Source organism: Nesoenas mayeri, assembly GCF_963082525.1.
Source record: "Nesoenas mayeri genome assembly, chromosome: 7".
In the NCBI taxonomy this organism is placed as follows: Eukaryota; Metazoa; Chordata; class Aves; order Columbiformes; family Columbidae; genus Nesoenas; species Nesoenas mayeri.
The window spans coordinates 34,578,574-34,601,643 of record NC_137551.1 but is presented as its reverse complement, the minus strand read 5'-3'; the positions used below and the strand labels follow the sequence as shown (position 1 = coordinate 34,601,643).

At 38.2% G+C, this 23,070-nt stretch overlaps 1 protein-coding gene across 2 annotated transcripts in view; it reads right to left on the bottom strand.

Annotated features, from left to right (window-relative positions):
• PLPP4 (phospholipid phosphatase 4) overlaps positions 1-23,070 on the bottom strand; it is a gene marked incomplete at both ends in the record, with an annotated part of 53,981 nt that overhangs the window by 9,496 nt on the left and 21,415 nt on the right. The window contains 3 exons of one of the 2 annotated variants that reach the window (XM_080347698.1): positions 16,302-16,426; positions 17,963-18,026; positions 20,405-20,495. In XM_080347698.1, coding sequence (XP_080203824.1) covers positions 16,302-16,426; positions 17,963-18,026; positions 20,405-20,495 — 280 coding nt within the window. The remainder of the gene's footprint in view (positions 1-16,301; positions 16,427-17,962; positions 18,027-20,404; positions 20,496-23,070) is intronic. The other variant, XM_080347699.1, reaches the window with a different exon arrangement.

Genomic DNA, 23,070 nt, shown 5'->3' with positions numbered 1-23,070 from the left:
ATCCAACCGATTACCAAGTTGAAATGCATGAACTGAGAAACTGTGAAAAAGAAATTGATCTAAAGCACCCCAAATAAATTATTCATTAAAGATGTCATTGCTTTTGTGGGTGCTTTCTGGAAATTAAACTTCCCCAATGAGGACCTTCAGCTTCTCAAGTTTTAATGGATGTTTTGCGAAGCACACAATACATGTCTTCTTTTCACTAAGAAGATTTTGAACGGAAGTAAAAATCCTCAACTTATTTAAGTGGCAACAAATTATGAAACTGCAAAACAACCATTCAAATAGTCTATGTAGCAATCAGAGAAAATAATCCATCTCTTTGTCTGTAAAGCTTTATACTTGCAGTGATTACTGTATATTTTCCAAATGCAAACACATATTATTCATCACTGGAATGGCACAGCAGCCTACTGCAATTTTAGCCGGGGCTACTAGTGAATGTTTTCAGTTTCACACTGTTCAAAGACTGAAATATTTATCTTTCCTGAAGGAAAAAGTATGATACCAAATGGCTGAATCAATTTTAATGCTGAAATTCAAGTAGGAATTTATAGAAGTACAATTCCCAGAGAATGTTTTGAGCTTATTGTCACAGACAACCTTTTTTTTCTCCAAGTGGGACAGTCAATCACCTTCCCTTTGGTTTAGCTTTATTAATTTCATTTCATAAACAAATAGAGTTCAGCACAAGCAACATGAAAAGCACATCACAAATTATAAATGTATGCAGGGACTTGGGAAACAAAAGAGATATTGAAGATAGAGACATGTAGAACAAAACCAGACCTACATTATCTGAAAAGCAAGTAACTGGAGTATGAGTCATTAATTTGTTTTTGCAGGACTGTCACAGTGAATTCTCATGGACCTTTTTTGGTTTATTTTCTGACACATTTTCTTTTCATGCACCTCTTTATACCTGAAATATGTGAAGCAGTCTCAGGGTGCACCTCACTGCTACCAAAACATGAGAACTAAGCTCTGATTTGTCCAGTTAATGATGCCATTTACAAAAAGTCCTAAAAGCGAACCTGTTCCATAGCTTGCTTTTCCATTTCTGTTGATGGAAACCTTGAACAAACCCCCTTTCTCTGAGAACACAGTAAAGACAAGCCTAAAAGGGCTCAGATTCTTGAATTATCTTGAAGAGAGGAGGTCAGCACTCATGCACTAATCAAAGCAGCCTTGGCATTAATATGAGCTACAAGAGATTGTCTTGTAAACTCAGCCCCAATCATACAACTGTATCAGACTAGAAAAACATCTTTCTCCACAAGATATGGTTTTTAGTCTACCCACTGCCAAAATCTCCATGCTTCTCAATTACACATGGTAATCTTAAGTCCAAGTAATGAACTTGTATCAGATTTAAACCTAGGAGAGAATGATATCGGGATGCAACTGGTCCCTGAATGCACCCATGATGGTGCTGCTCTAGTGTGGTCCCTGGCTCATACCAAATGTTGACTGGGTGGGTTGGTTTGTTTTGTGGAGGATTTTTTGTGTTTTGCTTGGTTTGGTTTTATTTTGTTAGATCAGATGTGCATCCCTTTATGAAATAAAGTCCTGATACTATACCTCTACTTTTTAAACAGAAAAAAAATGAGATAAGAGTGGCTATGTTAATTCAAACATGCTAGTACTAATTAAACAGCTACTACCCTGCCAATTATCTATAACCAGAGAATAAATTTCTCTTTCTGCTAGACCTAGCATAAATACAGTATCTAGCTACATGCTTTAGATCATCAGGTATGTTTGAGACATATGCATAATCTGAACCTCAAACAGACTAGCAGGACTTGATTTATTACTAGAGCTGGAAAAGTAAACTCTAGAAGTTCATCTCACAAGCCCCTCATGAATTCAAACAGCCTCTGCTATTGAGCACTAAGAGATAAATATGTCAGACAAGAGGTAAAAGCATTAAACACAACTATTCCAGACTATACTTACAGTTTGAATTAAGAAGTCAATAAACCCCACAGGAGTTTTTATTTTCATTGCATATCTAAGAAATCCATTCCGTATCTCCCTGGTTTCTTCTGTAAGAGGATGAAATATTTCAGAGAGACACTGCCATACAGCTGTTAATTAAGAGATTTATCTTGAAAATAAGGGAGTACAGCAATTACTGCCAAAAACCTGTGGCTTGTAGCTCATCTGTTACTTAAAATGTTCACTTTCAACTGAAGGAAACATGATTATCCTCCATGAAATTGCTAGCTAAAGATAATTAACAGTTCAAATTTAGATACCCAAGTATAATTACATGTCCTGCAGTAATATTTTATATAAATTATTACAAGACAGCAAACAATTCTACTGAAATTCAGTAATTTTTTTAAACTTGGAAGCACATAAATAATTCAATTTTTTCAAATGGATGGTTTTTAAAATGTAAAAATATTCTAATTTTTACAACTGACTAATGACAATTATTTAGTGAAAAGTGGGAAGAGGCATTAGCTGTCTTTTCATTCTAAAGACATAAAGTTTTCCAGTCGCCTTTTTTCTTTTTAGTGACTCAGCAAGACACACCGCAAATACTACATTCATTTAATTAGTGCTTCATCAAGCAAATCTGGTGGAAGCATGAACTACATAATCAGCTCTGATATCATCAGAAAACATAATTCCTCGGGGGTCACAGAACAGTAATGCAGAATACAGTAACACTGAGTGGAACAGTTAATTGTGGAGATAAAAGAGAAAATGAAATATTAACCAATCCACCAGTTAACAGCAAAAGTGCTACCCAAATAAGCAGTTTAGCCAGGAGGAATGGGACACGTCCAAACAAATGCAGACACTGGTATGTGAACCCGCTATCAAGACTATAATTTCTAGATCTAAACAGGCATTCCCAGGGTAGGAACATCCAAATTATAGTGCTGGTCCTCAGATTTAACTCCCACCATTACCCACCCAAGCGCAGGAGGAATTCTGTGGATACAGTGACACTCTGTTCTTCATCCAGACTCCAGTCTCCTTGCCATCCTACACAATATCAGAAACTTATACCCTATTCTATTGCTTGAGAACATAAATATCATTAATTCTTGCCTTTAGACTTTTTTTGTTATCTATAGCAATAGGTAGTTCCATTTTTCTAGACAGGATGTTGTTGTGTTTATCCACACAAACTGATTTCAAGGGAAACAAGGGAAAGAAAGCCAGAGCAGGGGAGACAGAGAAGACAAGGCTAACGCAATAAAGGATAAAATCACTAATTTTATGATGGAGAATTTCTGACATCACTGAGCGCCACTCACCAACTCAAATCATAGTTCGTCTTAAGTATCTGTGGAAATGCTATGATATATATAGTCAACGATTCAGATTTCTATTTTCTGATTAATTCCCTCAGTAAAATCATCCACAGATTTCTCCTTCCCCACTCCTTGCCCACAAGAAAAGTATTTTTAAAAGACATGCTATGTTATTTTTCACTGGTTTCATTCATGAGTCCAACTTACACTGCCTTCCAACATAATAATTTTCCAAAAGTTTCTGTTTGTTTGAACAGAACGCAGGAATCTCAGTCTGAGAGAGTTCTAAAAACACTTGGTTCACATTGAGCCAAGCGAAAACTAAAACTCTCAGGAGAAAAATCACCAGAGAAATAAGTTGATGCAACAAAGCAGTATTAGTTTTCCATAAACATTTCTTTGTGTAGGTTTCGTTAGATGAAACATTGACTTCATTATTTCCTCAGTCTTCTGCAGAAGGGAGGGAAAAAAATTACCTACTTATCCATAATAGTTGGTGCTTTCTAGGTAGAACTGACAGTACCAGCAAAATCCGAACGAGGCTTTCTGCAGACATTCTGTGCTTTTCTTTTTGTGGTATAGGTATTATGTTTGATTTCCCACATTTATCTCATAGCTTTCCTCAAGAGACTTTTAATATCTCCTTGTTTTCCAGAGACCTAAATTAATGGTTTCAGAAATCTTTATGACTGATATTCCTGCAATTTGGTAAATCCAACAGCCACCGCTGAAGAAAGGTGCCTTGCATTTTAAATTTATAATTCAATTTCGAGGGTGTTATTGATTTATTTTTCTTTTGCTCACAGCAGAACTGCAGTTGATACTCTTGTTTTTATAGAAAAAAGTCTGAATTGACTCAGGGTTGTTTGTATTATCAGAGCACGCACTTACATGAGTCAGTTCTATCACCCTTCCTGCTCAAAAGGGTTCTGAGTCAACCAGGATCATTCGGAGACTGATCACAAACAGCTCTTTTAGAACGGAAAACACATGCCCCAGTTCATGAAGGTGACTACTCTGTAGACAGATTTAAAGTCCCCATGGAAACAGAATGGTTGCTTTTAATTCCAAGTAGCTTTAGTCTAAGCAGAACACTCTCACACATATTCTGGTTTACTCTTATTCTGGGCTCCAAGACCACACATAATGTGAAGCACAGTGTACAAGGAGGGGCTTCAACAGTGTACATCTGATTAGAGTGAAAATGCAGCCACAGAAAGTCTCACCCTTAGTCTCTACAGACATAGAAAATTACCCTATCAAGATTAGGAGCAATGACTGCTTCTAGTGGTGGTTCCTGATCAAACCTGAGCAAAATGCTTCACAGCTGATGGGCCTGGGGGCATATTCATATATAAATATCAGCTTCTAGGTCTCAAAACAGAATGTAATCTCTGATTATGTTTGATTCTCTATTTTCCTCTTTGCAAAGGAGGATGAAGGAATATCCCTCATGAGGCCAGTGTTTGACCTGAAAATAAAGTGAGAAGAGAGCAAAGAAACACATTTATGCAGTGAACACAACAGACATGCAACCAAACCACAGTTTTGCATGGGCTATTCACTGTTGAGCTTACCCACATTAAAGAAAGCTCCACACTGAAGGATTTATTACTAAGGAAGAGATAACAACATCATCTCTACATTTGGTTTGTTCTTACACAGAAGTGCTATACAAAATCATACTGGATGGATTTCACAGTGTAACGTCAGAACCAGACTTCAATGGCAATTTCAAGGGATCTCAATATTTGCTAGTGCCATAATGAGATTTCTGTCTTAAAGATGGTTGGAAACTGATGTGCCCACCTCCTCTGTCTGAGGTGAGTACTTAGCCATCCATTTTCAAATTTGTCTGCAGCTTTCTGACCCATTCTGTTCCAGAGAAGAGCTGTCACTGAGGTTTACAATTGAAAATTGATCTTTAGATTTCTGGTGTAACTCAGAATCCTTTTAACTGAAAAGGTCAGTCAGAAGAACAATGGTCTTAGTTTTACATAGAGCTAAAGTCTACAACACCACAGCAAAGTCTTTGGCAAGCTGTGACATTCAGCATCTACCTTAACCTTAGCTTTTTTACCTGGAAAGTTAGTTAGGCAAGAGGAAAGGGACAATCAGACTGCAAGGTAATTAAGCTTCTTCCCTACACAAACAAAAGCAAATTGAACAACTATAATAATCAAGAAGAAGCAATAGCTTTGAATAAACAAGTTTTCCCAGCAGCTAAGCTCAGAGGTGTACTCCACTTCTGGAAGATATGCTGAAGAGAAAGGCAGGCGTATTCCTAATATCTGTAGGATGCGAGGGCTGACCTTGCTCACAAAGGAAGAAATGGTATTGCCATGACAAAAGCCAGCTGGGATTCCTCTCTCTTTATTGGAAGACAGGGCTGAAGCATCTCTACAGAAGAATTTTTCTTATATATTCTTAAACTCGTCACAACAGAATGAGCAATTACTGGTGTCATTCATAATGGAATCTGGCTACTTAAAATAGGCAATTACTATTCAGGACTAGTCTGAAGATGTAATCTCATTTATCATGCCAGTAGAAAAGGAAAACCAATTACTTTTTTCCTATTGCTGTTTGTACTTCCCTTTTTGGAGACACTGTACTTTCTCCAACAAATAAACACAGATTACCTCATACCCAGTACTCTCATAATGTGCATACCCTACCTTTAATATAAACAGAATCTACCATGTGTAACATCGTCCACTGGCAATGTTTTCTTAAAGCTGTATTAATGTGCACAGTAGGTATTAAGATCCTAATTCCTTGATCACTGCTCCCATTAACCCCGTTTGCTGATTACTTCTCCAGTGCAGTAATGATGACTATTAATAGATAAGAATTCTCCAGGCAACTCAGTTCTGGCATTGTTTTTAACCTGAATAAGATTATGCCCTGGGCTGCAAATGGATGTTTACCCTGATCTGTGATGAGTTTAGACCTGCAAAGGCTCATCCTGAGTAACAAAACTGTGAAAAATCAATTCTTCATGATGTTGCAAATGGTTACAAATTTGCAAGTTTGGCCACTGCTAATGTTGGTTACATTAATAATAATTAATATTACTACCTAGGTCATATTTTTATTACAAGTGCATTTTATTAAAAATATAGAGTGAAAGGAACTGTTTCTTTTAAAAGCATTAATTCCTGATAAAAATGGGGTCAACCAATACATAAAAGTTGAGTGTTTAAATATATTTTATCATCTTGTCTACAAATACTGTGAGGTAAGTGTATGATATAGCTTGAAAGGCAAATAATTTTCTTCTTCACTTCTCTGAAACATATTGAGACCCCTTCATTCATCAAGGAGGTAATTAAAAAATGTATGACAATAAAATCAGTTATTGTCCCCCCAACCCAATACTACGATTACATGCTTTATTTCAGATTTCTGATTAAATGCTCTGACTTGTTCAGCTGTATTCAACAGTAATAGCTACAACTCTCTTTCAGCCAATATAATACAATGAAACAAAACAAAACACAAACCCTACACAACAACAACACAACCAGCACACAAAGGAGAAATAAGAGCTTTTGTACAGCACTGTGCTAACATTCACTCTGGAAGTTATACAAATCAAATTGAGATATTACCACTAAATCATTTCCTCAAACCTTAATTTTTTCCTTGCAAAAAAGAACCTCTGGAATCAATAAAAAATTCTATTAAAAAAAAAATCAATGGCACAATTTAGCCCAAAGTCAACTTTTCAAACTTATTTAAGCAACTAAATTGCAGATATAAAAATACCTTAAGTATTTTATTCATTTTCTGCTAGGACAGCACTTTTATCCAGAAAATGTGGATTTTATTGATTTTATTCTCATTAATCTATCTAATTCAACATGAAATTGTAAGTTTAATTATCTTTGCAGCCAGTGTGTTATTGAATTGACTAATTTTTATCAAGTTTGCTTTTCAGTCAGTTGATGTGAAATCCGGAAGGACAAACTGAAGCACAGACAATTGCATTTAAACATAAGAAACAACATTTTCACTGTGCGGGTGGTCAATTGACCAAGAGAAAGGTTGTGGAATCTTCATATTCAGTTGCATGCAAAACTCAACTGGACACCACCCTGAGGAACCTCATCCCACTGACCCGGCTTTGAGCAGCAGGTTGGGACTTAGTGATTTCCAGAGGTGCCTTCAACCTAATAACTCTATGAATCAAACTAGAAGCTGATATGAACAAGACTGATGAAGGGACTTGAACACAAGACCTATGGGGAGAGGCTGAGGGAGCTGGGCTTGTTTAGTCTGGAGAAGAGGAGGCTTAGAGGTGAGCTCAGCACTCTCTAGAACTACCTGAAGGGCAGTTCTAGCCAGGTGGGGATTGGTCTCTTCTCCCAGGCAGTCAGCAATAGGACAAGAGGCCATGGGCTTCAATTCTGCCAGGGGAAATTTAGGCTGGATATTAGAAAGAAATTCTTTCCAGAGAGAGTGGTCAGGCATTGGAATGGCTGCCCAGGGAGGTGCTGGACTCACCGTCCCTGGAGGTTTTTAAACTGAGGTTGGACATGGCACTTGGTGCCATGATCTAGTCAATGGACTGGAGTTGGACCGAGGGTTGGACTTGATGATCTCTGAAGTCTTTTCCAACCCAGTCGATTCTGTGATTCTGTGTGAAATTAGCAAGTGATTATTCATTTATTCGTAGCAGACACATCAACTTCAAGATGCATATGTGGGCATTCATGATAATAATGGAATCGATCTGCCACTACCTACCAGTACTAAATACAGCTGCAAGGAGATTAAATTAACCTCTCACCAAGCCATTATTTTTTTCCTTCAGCACAAAGGTACCAAAACCAGCTTCATGCAACTTCCTCAAATCTCTGAGAGCAATCCTTGCCTGATAAACACATCTTAAATAGTTCTGATCAATTCAGAAATAACACATTTAAAAATAGTCACGAAATAAAGCTGAGGCCAAAACTCTGGCAACTGCAATCTGCTTGCAAATGCTTTGAGTAGAATAAGAGCCTAGAGGGAGTTCTATCATGATGAATTAATCACTTCCTCTAAGAAAGCAAACAGGGTCAAAAATTTGGCATTTCATTCACACAGGTTTTTTGGTGTTTCTAAATACAATGTGTTGTGCTACTATTATTTACCCATATTTGCATCAACAAGGACTTTATTACTACAATCATATCAGCATGTAAGATATCTGACTGTCTAGGATTTTTTTTTTCACCTAAACAACATATTTTACTGAACAATATTTGAAGCGAGTCTGCATTGTTGAATTGCTATTTTTTTCTAAGAAAGCTTCAGCAGATAAATCATTCAGAAATCATTTACATAGTAAGCAGATCAGAATACAACACAATGGGGTTTGCTGCTGTTGCAAAGTTGTATTTACATCAGAATGATCTATCACTTGTTGAGCTATGAAATAGGTCTCTGGACACACCCTTTCCCTGTACACAATATGGCTTTGGACAGTACTTCAGTAGTTTAATAATAAAAAATATATATATATTTTCTTATGACAATCTGGATTCATACTTTTAAGCCAAAATCTTCACAGCTAAAAGCTTAGGAAAATTAATTTCAGGCAGTAACTAGAACAAGACTTGGATTTTCCATTAATTGGTGCTTCTAAAACATGCTTTTCTTGATAGCTGTTTTTCCTATCTTTGGAATATCCCTCAGTTTCTACCTCTTCATTCCGTAAACTGCCTATTAGTCTCCCTTCACCACACACACAAACTATGTTCAACTCTTTCTCCACCTGCAGAAATCTATCTGCAGTCCTGGGAAATCATGCTTTAAATCTATTACCAGGCAGCATACAAACAGTCTAAAAATATCCAGTAAAGTAGACAAGTGTTCATTCTTTGACTGTAACCTGATTTGGTCAAAGACTGTCCATGCACTGCACAACTGCAGCTTTTTCCATAAAGATCCTTCAAAAGATCTGACCTAAAATCATTTTTTGACAGTAGCAATTAAACTATTTGTAAGTGACAGTCTCTTCTCTTAAATAAATAAGAAAAAGTAAAACTCTACCAGATACTAAGGCCAACCTTGCAAAGATTTCAGACCTAAAGCATGGAAATCTGCCTCAGTTCCTTTGCTCCACTTCTAAAATTGCCAGATTTAAAATGCATCCTTAAAATTAATTTCCTTGCTTCGCATCATACAGCTCCTTATGGGATTTTCAGAAGACTAGAGCATATATGGTGATGGCATCTATTTTATAGAGAATCTGTCTTCAAACACTTGTTCTACATAGACTGTTCCACAAGTGATACTATCTGATGGGAACCCAACATCTAAGCTTACCCTAACATGGGCAACTTACAGCCTGTACAAGTACAACATGCACTGATGATCACTCTGTATCACCAAGAAAGGTATAAATACACTTTAAAAGAGAATATCAGTGGTATTCTGACAGCTCCTAAATCACCATCTTAGTCTTTGTATCAACTGACGGTCAGGTCTTTTTGCACCAGTCCCCACAAATAGTGTAAGGACCAAGGGAGACTTGAACTTCTCACCTGCTGCAGTTCATTCTAGCACATCATGCATCCCTCCCTCCTCCTTCTGGTCTTATCTAGTTCTACCATGCAATTCTTTCAGATATGACCAGATGTTATCCAATGTTTTTGATACTTGGAGAGTTCCACAGTGCAATAGCCCAAAGAATTATCTCCTGAACTGCTTATTAGCACATTTGGTGAGAAAAACAAGCAAATGTGCTACCAATTATATACACAACTACAGAAAATAAGGTTAGCGTGGCAGGAAAAAAAATGCAGCAGATTAATAGAACACATGGTAAACTACAATATTAAACTCTAGCTTAATAGAGGAGAATCACACTGACATGATAAATTCAGAGCCATTTGAAATGAGGCACCAAGCTCAGAAAAGAGATGTCCAATTAGGTGTCTCAAGATTAGACTCCAGAGAGGTATTTATTCTAGAGTGAACTCTCAAACCATGTAATAACCAGCCTCATTTTAAGCTGCAGGAAAAGCCTACTGTGTATGATGCTTAAAATGAATATAAGAACTTTTTTTAATGTGTCAGGAATCATCTGTATATAGTAATGAACTGATTTACTGTAAATCATACAAGAAGGCTTTTCCATCTTCAATGTCTATGAATCTATGTGTGGACCTGAAAGATGAGGTCTGTTTCCATACTGAGCTCTGCAAGATTTCAGTGTACATGGCTTCCAAAGCAGATAGAGGATAGCAGATATTCCCAAACTTCATATACAAACTGAACTTTTTTTTGCATTTTAAGGTTTCAAGAGTTTAACTGAGCTCCGCTGTTCAAAATGAGGAGTGAGAGGGAAAACCTGCAGTATTTGATAGAACTAGTTTATATTTCTGACATTATCAGGAGCATAAATTGAAAAGAGAATTTGACCCTTTAGTTCTCCCTGTACTTACAGCCACCTGACTGGTGATACAACATCACAGCTACCTTACTGGTCATATTCTTTTCTTCTCCTCTGCCTCTCTGTCATGACCCCCACTTCTTCTAGCAGCAGAATTGTAGTGTATCAGCTACGGATTGCTGCAGTTCATTCGTTCTGCTTGTAAAACTGCTGGATTTGAACATGCATCTTCCACTGCTTCAATTAGTGGAGTAAGAACAGGGGGTTTTAAAACCAAAGTCAGCATCAGCTGATAAAGCACTAGTGTGGTTCAAACAAGTCATCGTTCTTTGTGAATGGAAGTTCTAATCAACTGTGATGAGTGGCTCACCGTGCATCTTCCAGCCACCCCAGCAGCCTTGTGATAGACATCCACCAAGGATCTGGAAGATAGTTTACTATCTTACCAGAGACAGCCAACAGATAAAATTAACTTTTTATATCTTCCACTCCTGGAAAGTAAAGGTTTAATCTCATATATAATGAAGGAATGGGCATGTTAATCACTTCATGTATTTTAAAACATTTCCCTGTGCTTAGGAAAAGAACTGATTTTTGACTAGTGTGGAACTGAAATTTGGACTTATCATCTCTGAAAGGTATAATGTATGACTGATTTAAGGAGAACACCTACATCTGGTATTGTCCCTCTGTGCACCTCTCCCAGGACCCTTTAGAGGTCCCTGGACATTATTGTCCCTCCTTCCTTTGCAACAAATGTAAGCTGCAAGTCATGAACCCGACTCCCACTTCTGCTGCACGTCAGGAGGTTGTGTGGAAACTATGCCCCCCAAAAATAAAAAAATACATTTCCCATCATATTTCAAACACAAGAAGAGGTTTCTTCAGAAGCTCACCACAAAAATGGCCGAATTCCTCCACTCCTTACTATGGTCAGCACTTTTAGATGGTGTAACCGGCTTTCAGATGTTTAGAAACTCCCACTCTTCTCAGGGCCACATTTGAGAGAGACTTGCTTATTATTTGGAAAACAAGCTGGCAAAGAATATCCAGAACAAACTCGGAAGAGTAGTATGTGTGTTTACTCCACATATCTTGAGAGGTAAGGATGCCATGAGGTATCTCCAAGGCAGGATGCCTGAAAACTCTCTGCAAGGTAACTCCACAGAAGATGCACACAAAGGACACAGGCAGGAGGAAGAAATGCTGCATTTATGATCTTCATGAACGACATTCTTTCAGTGAAGTATGTGCGTAGAGAAGCTGCATGGTATCTTCACCAATAGTAGGTTTAAATAGCATAAAACTGCCAATTGTTTTTAAAATCACAGAAAAATAGACTTACATTTTGGTCAGAACAGCTGCATATAAACCTGGGACTCAGGAACATCTCTGAACTAGTGGAGCCAGGCAGGAGTCTTGACTCCCCACCCCCAAATGTTGGTTCTCTCCAACAAGACATACTGGCAGTTCTACTGGAAAAGAGGCAAAAAATGCTCCAAACAACTCAGATGGTCCAGGGACTTCTCTAATCCCTACTGTGTGAATTCAATGGAGTCATTGAATGTTGGGTTGTGCTCATGTAGATTCTAAACTGCTGCTGTTATTAAAAGTTATCAAGAGTCACCTAACTTCAACAGCCCTTCCAGAAAAGGAGGGCACAAGATAGAGCTGGGAGACAGCAACCTTGCATGGGATATGCCAACTCAAAGTACATTTCCAACAGCCACTACAGGTAGAGTTCTGCTCCTCATTCAGAGAAGGCAGTAACAACACCGCTGTCTTCATGTGTGTCAACCTCTTGTTCTGATTTGGTACAAAATGCCTCACTTGTTTCAGGCAACTATAGCCTGCATCTACCAGCAAGTCACTCTTTGGTTTTACAAAACAGTTTGTGCTCCATACAATGTTCTTATTTGTATTACACGCACTCCTTTGCACAGAGAGATGAAAGACATGGTAATTTAAGCCAAGAACATCATCTGTTCTCTAATAAGGAGAACGCACACTCCTTCAGGGCAGAAGTTGACTCTAAAAGTGGGACACAGGTAGTTCACATCATTTTTATCGAGTACACAAGGTCAGGCCAGACCATCTGGGGGTGTCAGTACTGTCACTCGTTATACATTCCTGCACCACATTCTTACAGCACAACATTCACAGCACAGGCCTCATTTTGCATGGATGAGGTTTTAGATCCTGCTATAACAAAGCTTTTGATTGACAGCCAGTCCAAGGAATGCTCTAGGAAAAACTGTTTTGAAGATGAAAATGGCTCTTGACTGAAGCTTCTCACCTCTCTTTATGAGCTGCCTGGCAGCTTTTACTGTGTTTTATTTTCTTCATGTGTTCAAGTGAAGCAGAAAATACCAAGCTGTAGTAGGCTACTTGTAACTATCACTCCAAGAGAGGCACTATAGTTTATTTTCAACTCTTATGCTCCCCATTTCCACAGCTATGAAAACTGAAAAAAAAACCCCACAAACAGTAACAGAAACAAATAACCTTTTTGTGGTGCCACTTCACAAATGCCACGACAAACAGAGAAAGGATGACAGAAATCTGAAAAACTGAACTCCTTTTACCTATTCGCAATTTTATGTTGAAAGGATGGAGAAAGGAGGCAAGAAAATATCTTGGACTAAGTTTATGGAAGGAAAGTTTACAACTACCTACATGTTAAAAAGTTGGGAAGGACAGCTTTTAAAAGCTGAGATTAAGTGAATTATTTTTCACAGGGAGCGGGAGGTCAAGGAGTTGCATTTCATACACTACACAAAACAAAGTACTGAAAACATAGAATTATAGCAAATTTTCCAAATGCGAATTATTATATCAACATCCTCATTGCTTCCCATGTCTGGGAGGATAGTATAATGCTGTGTTTCCCATAATATTTTTTGCTTTTCTCTCCTCAGTCAAGTGGGGAATCAAATAATAGCAAGAAACTAAATTTATTATCACAACTATAAACTATTCTTGATAAAATAATATGAACAATCCTGGTTAGCTAAATAATTTTGCTACAAAGAAGGAGCAGAGTTATGTACTTCAGGCAGCTTTAGAATTGCCTCACTGTAGCACACACCAACACATAAAAATTACCTCATGTACAATATCTTTTCATTCTTATCACATTGTAATATAAGGCTTTGTAGTGGAAAATACAGCTAACTCAGCCACATGCACAGTGTTTCTAATCTGTGCAAATCCGAAAGCACATTGGGTGTCTTCTGCAAGTCACACTTTGCAGCCTTGGAGTAAACTGTTTCATTTTAGTAAAGGAAAGTGACCAAATACAACACTTGCTGAGGGCTGGTCTGTAAATTCTAGTACATCAACTTATACATGCACTTATTTTAAGCCTTTGTTGTGATATATTGACAAAATACTTAACCAGGAGGATTGCAGTTAAGTGTGACAGCCAGATATGAAGACAAACTAGAAATAGCAATAAATACGATTTGTTCTAAACAGCATACAATGTGTTCTGCTATTGTCTCTTTAATGTAATTGAAGCTTACATACAAAACTTGAGACATCTAAGTTGGTTTGTCATTTAGGACTATGAAGCTTATATCCACAAATATCTACTACTCCTTTATCTGTTTCTGGGATTCAAACAAGAAAAAGGTATCACAAGCGCCTTAAAACTTCATTCACCTCATTACACAACTTGTTTGCAATATATAATTTGGCATGATTAGATAATCTGAAGTTAATGCTTCTCAAAAAGATCAGAAAAACAAATTCCAGATATATGACATACTGGTACTCAGTTGACAGTTTTTAGAAACAGAACAGCACAAGGCAACAAACAATACTGGACATGAAAAAAATGTTTACAGTAATCAAGTTATTTTACAGTTGAAAAGAGGTTTTATTAGACACTTGACATAAAACACCCTAGAAGTCAGGAAGGAACCTTTTTAAACATCTGAGTTAGCACAACTGATTAAATCAGACATATGGGTTTTCATAAAGCCACCCAAACCTCTGTCAGGACACAGCATAAGCGAGGAGGAACTGATCAAACTATCAGACCTAGGTTGAGGACCCCCCCAAAGCCAAGTGAAGTGACAAGTGCCCGTGCTCTCTTAGGAGCAGACAAGAAACCACAGAAACTCCAAACTGTGCCCAATTTACCTCTGTTCCCTGCCCACCTGCTCTTCTAAATAAGGTACTATCGATAGACCTTTTCCCCATCACATGTTACCTCTGCACTGTCAGGCTGACAGAAAAGTCAGGACTATTCTCCTCCGCCTGCATGAGCTGGGAACAGAGCTGCCATTTATTCCTGCCTGTGCCCAGGCAAAGCAGTCCAGTGGTAGCAAACATCTGTCTTGGTTTTGTTAAAAAAACAATTTTCTCTTTTAGAATTTGCCTGTCAGCTAAAGCCTTCATATTAGCTGCATTTTCCTGGAGAATGAGATATATGTTTTGGTAAACATAGCAATGGAATGCGAAGTTCTTGATAAGCATGGATGGACATCTCGCGAGAGGGGCGACGAGAAACAAGTGACCAAGAAACTGACCAACTGTGTATAATATTCCATTCACATGAACACTTCATACAAAAGCGGGAAATCACAAGGATCTCATCCCTTATTCGTCCCTCTTCCTTTTCCCTTCTGCTTATGGGCGACATTAGGAGAGGACCTTGCTAGTCATCCCCACGAACTGAGGCCTAGTGAGAGACTGAATCCAGCTCCGGTTGGCTGTGGAGTCCAGTCCAGGACTTCGGGTGCCGGCTCTGCAGTTGCTGAGACTTTCAAGATTAGTTTTGTATATTTTGTATTATTTTCTCTATTCTTATTAGTAGCATTAGTAAAACATTTTTAATTTTCCAACTCTCTTCTCTCTGTCCTTCTTTCCCTCCCAATTGCCTGTCCTGAGTGGGAAGGGGGGAGAGGGAGGGGCAAAAGGAGGAAGGCGGGGAGGAGAGGAGGTTAACAATTAATCTGCCAGGGTTTTATTTTCACCCCGCAATCAAAACCCTTGACAGCATCTGAACATGAAAGTATAAGAACCCCTCAGAATCAAGAGCATCCCTTCTTTAGCCACAGGCAGCAGTGCATACTGTAAGAAAACAGAGATTGAAAGAATCATCCTTCTACTGACAGCTTCTAGTGCCACAGAACCTTTGTACCCCATTAATTAGGATGAACAGCACCCAAATGATGCACCATGATCTCTGCGTATTCTTTTCCACTCCTTCCATCTTCAAGCATACCACCTCCCGTGAAGAAATCTTAATGATAAAAGCAGTTGAACTGTCTTTGTGACTTGAACTCTGGTTTAATGCATCTAGTACTTGAAAGACATTAAATAGATTTTGTGAAAACTCTGCAGGTCAAACATGCCTTGTCACATTTCATACTTCAATGGAATATGATAAAATAAATATTTACTAGAGGGACAAAGGTTGCATACAGAGGTCTGCATTAGGGAACAGACTCCCCCTCAGCACCAGACTGTTTTCTTTAGCTTTAAATAGTGCTTCACTCTACTGATAGTCCTGCTATGGCCCCTCTAGCAAAAAACAGGTTCATGATCTAGCAAAAAAAAAAGAGCAATTCTGAAACACAGTCAGGACAGCTTTTTAGAAAAGAGGCACTGCATTTAAATGAACTTACAGGAAGAGTGGATACTCGGGAAGCTTTTTCTGCCTTCAGACACCAGATCTGGATCACCTGTGCAGTGCATTTCAGAGTTCATTACTCCATCTGGAAAGCAGCGGTAAAAGAAATCGGGACGCGGTCTACAAAAAACACCATGGATATCAAAAATATAAAAGCTGTAGTAACAAATAAACCTCAAAGTGATTATTACATTCACTGGTTATTACAGAGTTTATCCCCTCTTGCCTTAACACAGCAACAGAAAATACGGAATTATTTAGGTTGGAAAATACCCTTCAGATCATATAGTCCAACAGTAAATCTAACACTGTGAAGTCCACCACTAAATTCCCTTAATTCAAGGTCACTTTTTTTGCAGGCAGGCTCTTTCAGAGAAGTTTCAAGAGCTGCAAGCAAGTGGGAGCTGTCTCAGGAAACAAACACGCAGGGTTACTCTTGCCCAGAGCAATCAATCTCGCACAGCACCTCCAGTGACAGAGCAACGTGGCATAGCAGCTCCACAAAATTGCACAAGTCTTGCCAACATATCTAGCTGAGAACAGGACCACAACTAAGGCTACAAGATTGGCACCAAAACCACCAAATTCTAAAGCCAACCTTGATGCTGACTCTCTAACTGCATTGAACAAACCTCCGAGTTTCTTCTGACCCTGCTCTGAGCTGAATGAGAGCATGTGGGTTTGACTGGTGTCATCCTGATCCTGAGCTAATAAACCATGTAGAGAAGCAAGGCAAACAACCACAGATTCAGAGACAAGCTGACAGAGCAACTAGTTGGGTTGGAGTGCAGACAAAATGAGCTCATGTCTGCCTGAAGAAGATGGCACAGACTTTCTTAATTATATTTCAGAAGCACTCTTAGAAGTGCCAAGTACCATTATTGTCAGGGCATCAGTACTGTAGCACAAAGGGCTCGTCAGAAACCAAGCACAAATACAGCTTCCACGATGCTACAGAACAACAAAAGCAGCATTGAACTCTATTATAAAGAGTATTAATTCAAGGCAAATATATATTTTTCAGCTGAAATTATTTAAAATTTTGATTAATAGCCAAAAAATACCTGAAAAAATATTTTCCAAAGACTTATGTTTGCTAGGATTTGTCTGAGCCCTTGATTCAAATTTATGCTTCCCTAAAAAAATGGCCTACCTAGGATTCCACTTATTGCTTGGCTCCAGAGTTCGTCCTGCCATGGATCTTAGTGTTACCTTGAAATATCAGATTCAGTAATAGGCTTCCCACAAAATGCAGGCAGTGGATTATATAGAGACTCAACTGATTCTTATTTAATCAGAGTAGTGGCACTGGCATCTTAAACTCCCACATGCTGTGACTCTTCCCTTCTGTGTTGCCAATTTAATGGACTGATTTTACCTCACAACTTTCCTTTCAAACTCCTCGTTTATCTGGATCCATCAACCAGTCAAACAAACAACAAAATACAAGGGCACAGGTTCCTACCACAGTTGGATGTCACATAATGAAGTTGTACGACACCTGCACCAAGGAAAGGACAGCTTCACAGGGGCACATTCTAATTCAACGTGCTTTGGAGCAGCAGTTCTCTTTTTATTAAGTTGCATTTTATTTATCAGTCTGCCTCCATTTCTCCTAACAATTAAAGCAATAATTTATAACATGACAAGACTTACCTTCCCACTATTAATTTAATAGTATTTGTGCAGACGCCATTCAGAGCTAGAGCCAAGGAAACAGCTACAAAACAGAATGAACAAACAGAACAATAATAACCTAAATACCAAGCTATAAATTGCAGCATTACACCATTTGATTTATAGACTGAAACCTTTACTGGACTGAAAACTGAATGATCTTTGCAACCTGTTATTTTTCCTTATTGCCCAGGCTAAGGACAAACCCCAGGGCACCATAATAATCACATCACTTTGTTCTGCTTTTACTCTTGAGAAATCTTATTTCCTCATGCAAAGCCTGTTTTCCTATCAAGACCTTTGCACAGGCATAAATTATCAAAGGGAAACAATTATCAGAGAATCAAGTACTGTGTTTATTAGTTTTGCAATTTACCAAAGGAAAATCTTACACTCTTTGGGTCAAGGAGAATTCCTGTATAGAATAGACACATCAGATACACATACACCTGTGTATATATGTCCGTATACATATGTATGAAGCAATTAAACAGTCCACTTTCAGGCTAAACAATTTTCTTTTGACTAACACTACAATCGGATGATTTTTTTATTTTTTGTTCAAAAGGATGTGAATGTTTCAATTAAAAATCTTGACACTTTCCCCTTACATTTGCTCCAAGGATTAACCAGTTTTCCTAATAAAATTGGAGTAATAAACAGGAACTGTCATACTAGGTATGACTGAATCATCTCTTTTATTGCATGCTGAGTCCCTAGACTTTTCAAAGAACCTTATCAAAAGGCTGTGAAGATCTCTGCCTTGATTTCGGTGGTACTTGGATCCCATGTATACAGTCCTTTTAGATTAAAACTGATTTAATGTTGCAAACTACAACATAGCTCCCTGGTACAATACAAAAGCCACAGAACGTTATTTCTCATCAGAAAAAAATAAAAATTATCAAGCAAATGTCTGATTTTCAGCAGTTGCAGTAATATAATAGTAATATACAGTAATATAACATTTGATGACAACAGCTACATGAGCTATTTTCTCCTTGAACTGGTGCCCCAGATGTTGCACTTCAGCAGCACCCATCCTGACTCCGTAAAATCTTTGCCTCAGGATACTACAGATCATGAAAATATGTGTGTTGTACAATCTACTTTTCTTTAAGTTTAAAGTTTTCTCCTGGACCTTACAGAGGGAATCATAACAGAAGGCAAGAGCAAAGCAAATGAACGTCTCTTTAGAACAAAAAGTTGAGAATAAGTGATGGCGAAGCTAATCCTATCAAGATTTCAATTGCTCCTTTCCTTCTTAAACAACAAAAAGTGAATCTCAGAAGTGTGACTGTAAGTATTTTATGAATCAGAGTTATTTCTACTGAATGGACTTGTCAGTAAAATATCACTAAAAGAAATTCCAGAAATTACTACAAATGACTGGCAGCAGCCAAAACAAAACTAGGATCTTTTGACACTTGTGTTAGAGCAACTGGAGAAAGACGAAGCTATGGAAACCCAGCTTTGTCTTAAAAAAATAAATTCAAATGCAGATAAATACTGCCATTGGCATCCTGTCCAGCTAAGGCAAGACTGAGTATCAGTTTGACCTTATAACCTAAGGGCCAGTAAATTAAAGTGTAAATTAGCCAGTAAAACAGAATTTCAGAATTAGGTCTATTTCAAACAGACTGCCAACAACAACATTTGCAGTTCTTAGTCCTTCAAAGCATCCTCTGCCAGTGAAAGTTCTTTAGTCTGTTTTGGTCTCTGGCAGGATCTGGGCATACATCACTAAAAGATTTCAAAAGATAGGCATAGATTAGCTGGAACAGTTTAAGACTTACCACCCTCATTGCCTACCTCCTCTTCTGCTTAAAGTTGCTGCCTACGTCTGCAATTAGACCTCACCCATAACACAGCCATAGCAGTTCACAGTCCGGGATTAAGTGCACATTTAACTCCACTGGCAGTTTAAGATGAAACATCAGCTTGTGATCAGAAAAGCTGAACCACGAGCACGGATTTTGCAATGGGAAACAGTAAACTGCAGGAGAAGGTCAGAGAAAACCATGAGAGGAGAAATTTCCTACACTAAGCAGCTGAATCTCACAGGACTTGCCAGTCAAACCCTTGATTTAGAATAACTGCAGGTACAAAAATATGAGGTAAGTAACAGATGGACTGTAACAGAAAAATACACACCTGAACAGTCACTCAGATGGTCTTGTCCTCACTGATCAATACTGGCCCTTGCTAGCTAGATTGTGGAATTAAGGCACATAATTTGTACATCTAGAAACATACATAAAAGCAAAGGCTTTTGTGAGATGGCTTGCAACTATAACTGCACTGAAAACTACTGTAATGGACTGTAACAGAGTCAGGTTTTCTTCAAGGCTTAGACTGCAATTGAAATCAATCTCTGAGAGCTATCACACGTTTTCCATCTTGAAGTATGACATACTTTACCTAAGAAAGCCTCTTTAATTTCAGTCTTGTCTGTTCGCCGGATTATTTTCACCACAAAAATGACTGCTAGCGGTGTAAGGAATGAAATTGCCTGTAAGAGATAACAAATATCATGTGTGAGAGCATCAATTCCTTTTCAGTCCAACTGATTAATAATTAGTTACAGTTAGCTCCATTTAAACTAGAAGGCTGAATGATCTTTATCAAACTCCTGACCTTACGCAAAGTAGGATGATTTGTTTCTGCAGCTACAGGGCAACGAATACATTTAAACCATAATATAACTGTGGGTTATAATTGATTTGTATTTGCCTGGAGCTATATTTAAAATGTCAGCTTCATAAATGAAAAAGCATCGGTCTATAAGGTCCACAAAATTCGTACACTGATGCATACAGATGGTGTACATTTTTCCACACTCAGCATTGCTCCAGGAGGCAGCTCACCCAGGCTGCACTCTCAGTAAGACCCTGTTCAACATAAAAGACTCCAGCATCCACTTCCCGACATTTTAAAATGCTCATTTATTTTTGTTTTCTTTTTTAACCGTCATTCCTGAATGCATTGAGAAGATCATGTCTTTATGATTCTTTCATTTACAAGTGTTTGGATATGGAATCAACTGCTTGAAAGACCACCTGAAAACCTGTGAGTCTACTCATGTATTTGGCAGAACCATATTCTTTAATTGTCAGTGCTGTAGGACTGGATTCCTCCTACATCAATGTAGGAGGTTCCCAGGGTTCCTGGGATCTCCACATCAATGCACATAGTTGATTCCCATGAACAGCATATCCATTATCATAGAGCAATTAGGATATCGGTTAACGATTCACTGGAAATGTACCGGTTACCTGAAAAGCATCCTACTTCATGCAGTGTTCATTTACAGCAGTCTATCCTTCCAGATCAGGTATTTATTATCTTTCTCCAGACAGACCCATCAGTTTCTCCTAAGCACAACACCAGGGAGTTTTTCGCTAGTAGTTTGCTGTGGAAACTCTGATTTTTGTTCCCAAATGGTCCCTTCTGTCTCAGACCTTCAATTGCAGAGGGAAAAGGCAACTTGTAGGCAAGGTAGTCCATTTATGCTTCTTGCTGGTTCCACTTTAAGTTAATTAATTCCTTTTTGGAGTCTACAAACCTCTTCACAATCACATTTCACAAGCATCTATTCTCTTGAAGAAAAGTGAAAACGGCTTTTTTTGAGCAAGGCAAAAATGAAACTCTATATGGCACAAGGGGCATCAGGGCTTAAGTAAGATTATGCTGTCATTCTTTACTGAGGCTGACTAGGGACTTACTTCTTAAACAGCCCCACCGAAATAAGAAAGAGACAGCGATTCAGAACAGAAGTGTGATAACAAAAGACGTGTGACTCTCTTCTTTTTATAACGTATATTAATCTTAGTCCTCATGTTATGCTTTTAGAATATCTAAGTAGGTAACAACAGCAAAATGCACTGTATGTCTTATTTTGGTAGTGCATCTTGGACCAGATTCCCCTCAGCTGCATCTGCAAAAGATTAAAACACGGTCTGGACTCCGCTGCCCTTTTTTACATTTAGAAAGGCAGGCGCCAGGTCTTGAGCAAAAAGGTGCACGGTTTCCACTTGAATCTCACACACACTGTAGACAAATGCAAGTTTTAAGTTAGGATGCCAGTGCTGTGTTACTGCTCTAGAGATGCTCCCTTCTCTCTATCCTCAGCAATAGTTTAATTTCTGCTTTCAGAGACAAAAAGTGAAATAAAACCAGTTAAAGCAAAACCTAGAACTATTAGTTTCATTCTGCAAAGTAAGGACTGCCACCAGGAAAGAAAAGAAGAAAGATATCTGCATTCCATTGTGGAAGAACCTGTAGAAATATAGCCAGGCTGACAGGCTTATGGTGGTGGTTTAATGGAGTTAGAAATCTTTTGAACAAGCAGGAGCAGCAGAAAATATCAACAAAGAACAGAATTCAAGTAGCAGCTTCTTCCAAACAACTTCACAATCAATCTTCAGAAATCTGGTAAAATGGCAGATTTCTTCATATTTCACAAGCTTATGGATTTTTGAGAGAGATGAAGAGCTATTTGTGTTTGCAGTACATTGCTGTTCCTACACAAAAGCATTAGCTCTTTATTCTGCAGCAAAATGAACATATAAAGAAAGTTTGGCTTGCTAAAAGCTCCTTTTTCTTTATTTTGCAAAAAGATTCTGTATGGCTCGTATCCGTAATGGATTTGGCAACAGCCTAATGAGCAACACTCTCCTCAGATGCACCTCAATAATGTTTTCTTTTTCAGCAGTGAAAAAAACCAACATTGCTTTGCTTTTGTGAAACACGGACAAAATCTCTCTCATTCATTATTCATCCTGGCAAGCCAGAGATATGCTAAAGTTACAGGGACTCCCACATATGCATTCAAGAGAAGTTGACGGTACCTTACAATTTCCAAGACAAGGAATAGGCACTGACAGATACACAGAACCAGGCTCAGATGTTTTCAGCCCTTTATGGTTTGCTTGCTACACATGCAGAGGTCAGCTTTGTCTAGTTTGGATGTGGATCTGGAGTATTCAAAACATTTCTCTTGAATTCAGAGCTCTCAGCACATAAAATTATCCAGTAGCTCAAACTCTGCTTTCTGTTAAGCCTTGGCCTATATGTTTCAATATCAG